Below are 10,640 nucleotides of genomic sequence, written 5' to 3'. Positions count from 1 at the left end.
AAAGGCAGAATTAATTAAATTAAATATCTTGTCAACTACATTTTATATTATATTTTTTTGAGTTGCCTATTATTATTGTAACGGTGGGAAAATGATTCTCGTTTTCAAATTTTGAAAACTACCCGGTATAAATAAATAATAAATAAAAGCAATATATTTCTTTTTATTTTTACTTTAGACACTCTTTCTAATAGAATTCAAGAGATTAAGGATTTATTTTCTAGTTCAAAACATTCGATCTAATTAGTCTTCTTTAAGTCCTCGTACATCCCACAACGGCTGGTCTTACAATGTACAACATACATTTTAAATACAACTTCTTGACCCCTTTAATATTGATACTATAGTGTGTGTTTTTACATTGCTTTAATCATGTTAGCTTGGAAGGTTAACATGTTGTGTAGGTGAACCCAAATACGTCACATAAGTTTGTTTGTGTAGAAGACAACTTTAATCTGAATACACTTAAAATCAATGACTTTAACGCAACTTGTTTTAGCAATTGGTGTGTGTTGTTTTTTATTTTACATATTTGATTCATTATCTCTCGTTCAATTAATAATTTTGAGTTTATGTATGAAGCTCGAGGTATTATGGTTTGCCAGGTGAACTGTCCGGCTTGTGGTGAGTCGGACGAGATAACCAAGCATGTCTTTATTTCTTGCAGTTTGGCTCAGGCGGTATGGCAGACTATTACATTATGGTGTAAGGTTTCTCATATCTTCGCGTTTAACATTCGAGATATTCTTGACCTATACAAGTATACTAAGTTTCCTAGAAGAAAAGCGAAATCTTTTCACGCGGTTTTGTCTTGCTTCGATGTGGTGCTTATGGAAGGCGTGAAACGAGATGGTGTTTAATGGCCAGGCGGTAACTGTGGAAAGGGTGGTGAGGGATGTTAAGGCCCTTAGTTTTCTCTGGGTTAAAAATAGATCGGGTAGTGTGTCTTTGTCATGAAAGGGTTGGAGTAGATTTAATGTGTAACTAAATGGTTTTGTTTGGTTGTGTTGTTTCCTTTCGGTGATTTGGTGTTGTGGGTTAGCTTCTGGCTAGGCTCAACTTTGTTGTGATTGTGGTGGTTTTAATATAGTCATTTTTTTGTTGGCTGTTCAGATAAAATGTATGAAGCTCGAGATTAGAATAATTGAATAGAAATTATTAAAGAACAAGAAACGAGAATAGACACTTAGAGGGTAATTAATAAAGTTAGTTGAAATGAGAATAAGTTCACTTTTGTTTGGAATGAATAGCAAGATGAAATACAAATTTTTTTTAAAAAATGAACTTTAAATTATCACTTTCTAAATAACTACCTTTAAACTATAAATATAAATAAAATATTGTCTAATCCTGTAAACTTAAACGGACAACACATTTATTAAATGCCTAATGTTAGAACATACATTTCCTGTTTATAAAACAAGTCATGTTTAAAAAAGCATGTTATATTAGCTAACACACAACCTTATTATTTTCGATTTTTATGTAGTCTCATGTCATGAATCGTCCCCCAGTTTTCAATTTGATGATTTTAAAATACAAGTTATCAGATGCGCATTTTTGTAGATCCGTTAATTCAATAAGAAACCACGTTAACACATGATTTTGTTAATACCATCAAATTGAAATTAATTGTTTATTAAATTTAGTGAATAAATTTTCAAGTTCACACATGAATTATTTTATCAAATTGATGAATTAATTTCAAAATCTAAATATATCCTCATTTTGTTACGAAAGTTTCATAAATTTCATTATCAAAAGCATTAGTTGAAATAAACCTCAAAGAAAAGGCAATGTTTCAATATTTGAGCAAAAGTTATCATAAATATTTGTTAACAAAAATACAACTATGTTGAAACAGAGAACATAGTTCGTGCAAAGTCCAAAATTTGGTCATCTGATCATGATCGTCATGGAATTGGAAGCGAAACATCGACGAATTTTGATGGTTTATTTATCTGGTCATCAGTAATCTAAGACAAAAATTGTAATTGAGCCTAATGTGTTGGGTCATATCTAATTATAAAAAACCTTATGGACTATTTGACCGCCTAGGCCGACTAGTACCAATTTGACCCGACTATAACGCCAAGCGCCTGGAGGGTCCGACTAGCCAAAATCAAAGCGTTTAAGGACCGCTAGTCCAATTTTAAAACACTAAGATAAAGTAATGATATCATAAAGTAATAACAACCTCATGTCAAACAATACCGAGACAAAAAGAAACAACCTGTTGTCATACAATAACAAGATAAAGTAAACAAACTAATGTTTAACAATAACATGACAAAAAAAAACAACCTGATGTCAAACAATATCAACACAAAAAGAAACAACCTGATATTAAAGTATTAAACAATAACAAGCTAAAAGAAACACAACTTGACGTCAAACCATAACACGTGCAAAAGAAACAAGATTCATAAAAAGTACAAAAAGATACAAGATCCGTAAAAAGTATTAATATATAACTGTAAGAATACTGATTTATTCACTTATTAGAAACACAACACACATATAGATGGAAATTGAGTACAACAAACAAACAATGGATAAAATAGTTACAAATATGCCAAAGGAGTTAAGTTGCCCCGTTGGATATGATCAAGATGCAAGAACAACATAATAAGTGTCACCACCCACACGTTTCCAAGACTCCATCATATACTAACGAGCTGAGTAGAATCAACAGCCACCATGAACATCTTGTGCCATGAATAGGTCTCTCCGGCGACCGGTAATATATAGGAGAGAGAGGGTTAATAATGGTGGTGGTGATAATGATGATATAAGGTTGTAGTGAATGGTGATCATGTGGTGGCTTTGGCTTAGAATTTTAGGTATATTGCTGAGAATCTTCCATGGGATATCCGGTGACTAGTTTACCTTTTTCCTTTCCCTTTTTATTTTTTTCTTTCTTTTTTATTATTATTAAATTTAATCCTTCTATTGCCCAAATAAAATAATTAAGAAAATGACATCTTGTGGAATATGCTCGAGGAAAATCACTAACTATTTCTATAACAAATTAGATTTTATTAATTTAAACCATCACATATTGGTTGATACTTAGACTATTCTTATTCACAAACCAACTTAACCCAAAATTTATTATAATAAAATTAGTTTCTTTTACTTCCACCAACACAATCCACTCAAACCAAACTTTTCACAATCATCAGCAACTCAAAATTCACTATTTTTTATTAAATAAATGTAATTATAATTGTTTTTTATTAATAATTATTGTTTATATTAAAATTGTTTATAAGTTATAAGATACCATATTTATAAGAAAAAAATTTGAATTATATAATTAGATAATGTAAGTTTGTTTAGATATTAAGTTTTATCCAAAAAATCAGTAGGAAGTTGACAAGCGTCGAATAATGAATTATATAATTATATAATGTTAGGTTGTTTAGATAATAAGTTCTATTCGAAAAATCTCATGAACCAATACGGAGTTGACAGGTTTCGATGTAAATCAGTAATGGTTAACATTTATTTTATTATAAAAATAATATTTTTGCAATCTTATGTTTTTTAATAAAATTTATACCGTGGGTGTGTTCAATTAAATAATTAAACAAGACTGTGTTTTTAGATTTTCTAAAAAAATATTAAAGAAAAACATTTTTAGTGTTAAAATTAATTAGTACGAAAAGAAAAGGAAAAATAAATTAAAATGTAAACAATTCATTTAGTGACATGTGGCCATGATTGTGTTGAAAAGTGACAGGCAAACTAGTTTGTGTTCGCAATATGTTCGGCTGGGTTTGAGGTATTATTTTTTTTAAATAGTATACAACCCAAACTAATTCACCAATGGAAATGATCTTATAACCTTTATTTTTGTTGCAAAATACAATTTTAGTTAAATGAAAACGTAAGTTTACATGATGTCCTTCACGAACAAAGGACTAAGTTTTATCAAAATCAAAATAGTGTATTTTGTTTTGAAACGACATATATGAAAGTAAGGAACATAGATTGGAAGCGTCTTTGGCAGTGAAAATGAAAGTTGATATTGTCATTCTTTACATTGTGATAGTATGAATTATTATATTTGTTTTCTTAGAAGGTAGGGGAGAGGGGCATGGCAAGTAAGAAGAGAAGTTTGATTAGCCTAATCCTAAGTATATACCACGTTTCACCCATAAAACGGGTCACCCAAAAAACGAATATTAGCTAGATATCCATCTTTACCTTTTCTTTAACATCATGGCACCAGAAAATACTTAGATTTTCTTTCATTTATATGACACAACCTCCATTAACATTAACGCCTAGATACCAAATGTCGGGACCCTGTTGAAAAATGACATGTATTTATCAATTTTATATCCAATCCGAATATATCGGTTGGTTGTTTAATGTTCTCCTATGTTTTCCGCATATGTTTAGGGTTGGTCACCGGAGATTTATTGGACTTAAAGCTAATGTTGTTGGATGGCTTGCTTATGGATGAATAGGCTAAAGTCTGATGAGATAGATGAAAGCTTATGAAGGTCGAGGCCCAAGGCCCGTGTGTTTGTTATTGATAACATAAAAAGAGTGTGAAAGGCACAAGTTATTGATTCTAGATATTTTCCCGATTTTATATTTCTCTTTCTTTATGATCTAGGGTTTGATATAGTTTGATTTTTTTTCTTCTCTTTTCTCCCCCCTGTGTTCTTGAGAGTGATTGTTATCTCTGTTTGCTAGTCTTTGCCTAGATCGATTGTTGATTAACTAAAGATTTTGTATCATGTTTCTTCGTTGTTTGTTTGTTTCAGTCAGAAGATATAGTTTTCTTTGAATGAGAGTCCAGCTACATAAATGTGTCCCATCTTTTATATCAATATATGATATGTTATAAATAAAATATTGAATAAATAATCTTAGTCTGGGACGAGCTTGTACTTAATAAATTACTCACAAGTCAACATTAAGATTTAAATATAAAGCTTTTAAAGAACCGAACTCAAGGTTACGTGAAGTCAAGCTCACCTAGAATCATAACACCCCTCTTCACGATCATTGCTCATTGCTAATTGAGAATGGAATTGATGGGTGATGACCTTTAGTACTTTTTTATATTCTTCAAAAATCAAAATTAATTAATATAGAAGTTTATAATAAAGATTATTTGCAAAAAAGAAAAAAAAACTATTAACTTTAGACCTTTGGTACTTTGATCATTTTAATACCGGTAAACTATCTACCAACAATAGAATTAAATCTTGGATAAGAATCTAAAAGGTTTCTTCATCTATAACACTTTTGGGTGAATGATATCTTCCTCTATCTTGAAGCAAAGCACAACTTTAAGCAATTTTTATTTGTGGTGGGCCAAATTTTTAAATACCGATACCTGTATCTAAATATTCATGGGTTAGGAATATGATACTTTTTGTGCACCCAAACAAGTACATTATCCAAAGTTAGAATCATTGTATACTATTTTATGCAGTTTGATCTCACTTTACTCAAGAATTGTTTCCAATAAAAGGTGTTCTTGTTACAAATTCAAGAATTATTACTCGCTAAAAATTGTTCCAAGAGTGCATGTAGAAAAGAAAACAGTAAACAAGATTCTCATAAACCACTTTTTGGTAACTATAAAACACCAAAACTCATCTTGATGGTGTTGCCCAAATCTTGTAATTGCCCAACACAATGGCTAGAGCGCAACCGTCCCGACGCTCTATGCTCACAAAGACCATCGTTACGGTCTTGTTGATGCTCATTATCATGACCGGTCTAACCATCCTAGTCATTTGGCTAAGCATCAAACCCAAAAGGCCCTTTTATTACATCAAAGGTGGCTCAATCAATAACTATAGCTTAACCAAGGACCACCACCTCAATGCATCTTACAATCTTGTTCGTAAGTCATTCAACCCCAACAAAAAGATGCATCTTCGATACAAGAAGATGGATATCAAGATTTTGTTTGAGAATGTGACGGTTGCTAGTGGTGTCATCGGGCCGTGGCACCAACATAAAAGGTCACATAATGTGGAGTTATCCCGGGCAGTGGCACTAGGTATGGAATTGGCTAGATCGTTAGATGACATCGTGTTAGATGTCTAGTTGAAGAGCAGACTAAGATCGAAATTGGGAATATGGCAGTCAAGATATTACCACATGAAGGTCTCGTGTGCACATGTTGAAGCACACTTTTCTAATTCTTCAAAGGAATCTCATGGGAGTTGTAGCACTTCTAAATTCTAATTGCTAAATTGATTTGAAGGGTTTTTATGTGATGTTTATTTCTTTGTTCTTTGTATTGTTGTGTTTATTAAAAAAATAATGTTTGGTGTTGCCTTGTACTCTTGTTCATCAACTTGTCTTCACTTATCAACCGGATATTGAAAATCTATTATTGTTATTACGTAGCCTGAACACAACCTATTTAATTATTTACGTTGAAAAACATAATCCTAGCTTGATTGTGGTTAACACATGTAAAGCAAATACAAATCACATAATAAATTGATGACTTGTAAACGAGATGGTAAGGATAATGAGTTGACAGTCAATTTTATTCGCAGCATGACCCGAATATGTTATGCGAGTTGCAACATTAGTGACACGAATCCGTTTTGGCATGATCCCAGCCCATTTAGTTTCAATAAACGATGTTATAACAAAAAGACTTAATTGCACAAATAGTTCATCTGGTTTAATCATATTTGCATGTTTAGTCTCTAGGAATGGAAAATTAGAAACTTACTCCAATAATTGTGAGCGAGTTGCATGTTTAGCCCCCAACGTTAACGCCCGACAGTTTTTAAAGAAAAATGACCTCAAGTGCCATCCACTTGAGAATAATTCAGTCTTTTTTTTAATTAAAAACTTACTTGAGATTTTGAATTTTCCCTGCACAAGTCCAATTGCAGTTGTTGACTGCAAAAGTCAAACTTTCTCACTGAAGGGCCCCAACAGATGATTTAGCATTTTTTGTCATATATATGTATTTCCATATTAAAAACATGATTTTTAACATGCCAAAATTCTGTGATTCCATTTACATAGTATTTAAAATGCTTTCTGACTGAAACTTTCACAATAGGAGTTCAACTTTAAAGGTTTAAATGTTACAATATTCAAACAAATGAACCAACATTACACACAGTTGGGATTATTTCCCTCTTAAACTAACACTTTTTCGTTTTTGGTTTAACGCAAATCTACGAGCCATAACAGGATTATAAAACTTCCTCATATGCTCAGACAATCTATTAATACCTCTTAAATCACCGACACTCGACAACTGCATCAAAAAAGAATCAAACTTTTGAAAGGGCAATTTCATACCCTTATTCAACACTTCTTCCAAAACACCACACGCATCCTCGGTTCTTCCACACCCAAACAACCCTTCAATCATCACACAATACGAATCCGTGTCACGAACACACCTTCTATTATCCATCTCACCCCACATCTCAAACGCCCTGTTTACATCACCCATTTTGAAAAACATCATAACTAACATGTTAAACTTTGAACACTCGGCTCACACCCGACATCAATCATGTGGTTGTAAAGTCTAACCGCTTCTTCGCTGTCTTTACAATCACAAAGAACCTTTAGAAAACAGTTATACGTCACAATATCCGGAGGGTAACCCATCTTCTTCATATGTTCCAAGAACTTATAAGCAGCGTTAACTTTTCCAACCGAACACATCCCTTCGATAACTTCTCGATACGTTGAAACATCAGGCAGACAACCCCTCGTCACCATATCGTCCACAAGCTTAAAACATTCATCCAATTTATCCGCACGTGCAAACGCGATGATCATGATCGCATATGTTTTAGCAGTCGGAGATGACATGAGTGTACCCTTTGACTTCATGAACTCCAAAAGCTCAACCGCTTCCGATAACATCCCCGATTTACAAAACGTGTCAATCTCAGTGTTATAAGTGAAATTCTCCGGTGTAAAGCCGTTTTCAATCATTTCATCAAGAATTTGCATACTTCTACTAGGGTTTCTCACTCTACACCAACCGAAAAACAATATGTTATACGTGCTGGCATTAGGTTTGACTTTGCCTTTGACTTTCATAAACACGGTTTTCGCTTCTTCAACCAAACAACACTTGCAAAAACCATCTAGTAGCACGTTCAACGCGTCGGTCTCAGGCTGCATATACTTCAACTTAACCTTTTTCTTCTTCGCAAACTTATGAAGATGCGCCAAATGCCTATCCGCATACTGTCTCAAAATCTTTAACAACACGTCAACCGAGACACGTGTTTTATTACTTCTCTTCATGTAATCCAAAACATCACACACAACACGATACTGTTTCGCCTTGTATTTGGTATTCGACAATATGTCAATCATCAAGTTATACGCCTCGGGTTGGTGACTATAGTTTTCGTGATTCCCGGCCCATGTGAAAAACTGAAAAGCTAACTTCTCCATGTACTTAAGGCTTTCTAAAACCTCAACCACTAGTGGCGTGGTTAACTGAATACCGGATTCATTAAGAGCTGTTTCCATGATAATATTATTATTCGGGTTAGAATCTATAACAATGTTGTATAACTTCTCACCATTGCTTGAAATTGGAACACAAACAGTAGGATTATTAATATTACTATTATGCACACCAAGTGTTTGATCAAATGCTTCAGTGGCGTCTTCGGGCGAATGAGATGGAATTAAAGTAAAACAGCGATGACCCATTTGTGGAAACGGGTTGTGGAGTGAAACGGGTGTGGGTTTGAACAATTTGTGTGATGAATTTAATATGGGTGTGGAGTATAGAGGTGTTGATGAACTTACATATCTTAAAGTGTAGGAGATGATGTTATAGCGACGGATGGGATTAATAATAGTATTAATTCGTGACATTTGAAGTGAACGAAGAGCGATGAAGTTTGTTCCAGATGACCAGCGATCTTCAATTAGTAGTGTGGTTCGTTGTCACCGAGTGGTTTGTTTCAAAGTTTGTGATTTGTGAAGATGAAGTAAAAATGGGCTTCACTTTGGAATGGACTTGGGAATGTTGTGGACCAAAGTTAATTGGGCTAGATGGTGAATATCATAATTTTATTAAATAATTATAATTGAATGGTTAAAGTATAAAAATAAAGTTAAGAGTTAAATATGTGTAGTGTAATATTTAGTTATTCGAAAAAAATAGAAATTATAATCGAATAATGAATCCCTCTTCTGCCTCACTAATAATTGTAGAAAATATACGACACTGAGCAGAATTTTTTTTTTCTAATGTTTATAGACTCCTTAACTAAAATTATATATAAACAAAATCGTATTGTTTAAAAAATTATTTTCCTAATCAAACAATTTCATGTATATAATATACATTTGTATGATAAGTATCGAATTTTTAGTTATTTGATTTATTATTATTGATAGTGGTGTTGTGATTGTGGGGGTCGTATTGTTGTAATCGTAAAAATAGTCGTCATAATCATAACATTAGGGGCAACATCAATAGTAGTAATATAAGTATGAACCTAAAAAAATAATGTGTTATAATTATATTATGTATAATTAATTATTTGATAAATATCAAGCTTGTAGTTATTTACTTATTGTTATTATTATTAAAATTATTTTGGTAATTATGCCTTTAACGAAAAGTAGGTTATAGATTTGGTACAAAATAAAAACCACACGTGGTCATGTAATGTAGAATATTTTTTCAGCATATGACTAGCATGATGCCGCAATCCATGGGTCGGTGGCATGTCCAATATACAATTTAAAATTATTTTGTGATAGCAACTTGTTCAGTTCGTATAATTTTCGTTTTGGTTGAATTCGATTTTCGCAACTACTTGGGCTTTTAAGTTTTAACTAAAGAGTTCAAAAAGTAAAATCGGACCGAACCATAAACATTCATAACGCTTATGAATTTCATATGCAATGTCTTTGCTTTTGTAATGCATACAAGACAAACTGTTATTAAATGACATATTTAAAAATATGTATATATCTAAGGTTATCATACACGGCACGACCAATTAAGCAAACTTTGTTCGGACAACTAAAGGTCTATGCCCTATAACATAACTAACAATTAGAATTCAGGAGTTATCACCTACCGACTATTTGACAAGCCGACGTTTAAGTTAATGTATGAACAAAGTATGAAAGTTAAAACATTCTTATGACAAACATCATTTTGAAGTCACACGTTGTCAATGCTCAATATGTTTCTTTATTAATCTATGTCTGATGCATGATACGTGTATGTTTGTTTCAGGTTTGAATTGACGCAAGGAATGTTTCCAAATACACAAAATATCTATATTATTTTAGGGTGAGTTTTAGGGAAAAATGACGTTAACCTTTAAGTCTAGTAGCATATGGTGTTTATCCCACCATTTCGAGTCACATAAAGTGGACAATAAGTAGATTTTAGGGGCATTGTTATAGTACTCAAGAGGGATGCCAAATTCGTTCATGCTGGCAGGTTTGGGTGCCAATCATCGCCACATGGCCGACACCAACGGGCGAGAGCTTGATTCTCGCAAGTTCAACTATGGTGTGAGGGGCATTTGGTTTATTTGTTACTTGTTTGAGGCCCGTGTATTATACGGGTAATTAATGAAAATTTTAAACTTTAACCATTAAGTGAAATACTATCAAGAAAAATGATC

General features: G+C 32.7%; 1 protein-coding gene and 1 pseudogene across 1 annotated transcript; one reads left to right on the top strand and one right to left on the bottom strand.

Annotated features, from left to right (window-relative positions):
* The first annotated feature begins 5,664 nt into the window (after positions 1-5,664).
* On the top strand, positions 5,665-6,081 carry LOC143538936 (uncharacterized protein At1g08160-like). The gene has a single exon (XM_077032373.1). The coding sequence runs from the start codon at positions 5,665-5,667 to the stop codon at positions 6,079-6,081; it is 417 nt and encodes a 138-aa protein (XP_076888488.1).
* Positions 6,082-6,537: 456 nt separating this feature from the next.
* LOC143538927 (pentatricopeptide repeat-containing protein At1g73400, mitochondrial pseudogene) lies at positions 6,538-8,891 on the bottom strand (annotated as a pseudogene).
* Between the last annotated feature and the right edge of the window lie 1,749 nt (positions 8,892-10,640).

The sequence above is a fragment of the Bidens hawaiensis genome, unplaced genomic scaffold (assembly GCF_021521415.1).
Source record: "Bidens hawaiensis isolate Kalapana, Puna unplaced genomic scaffold, B.hawaiensis_p1.1 tig00011762_1, whole genome shotgun sequence".
NCBI classification, from domain to species: Eukaryota; Viridiplantae; Streptophyta; class Magnoliopsida; order Asterales; family Asteraceae; genus Bidens; species Bidens hawaiensis.
The sequence above is the reverse complement of the archived record's forward strand: the minus strand, read 5'-3'. Positions and strand labels throughout refer to the sequence as shown.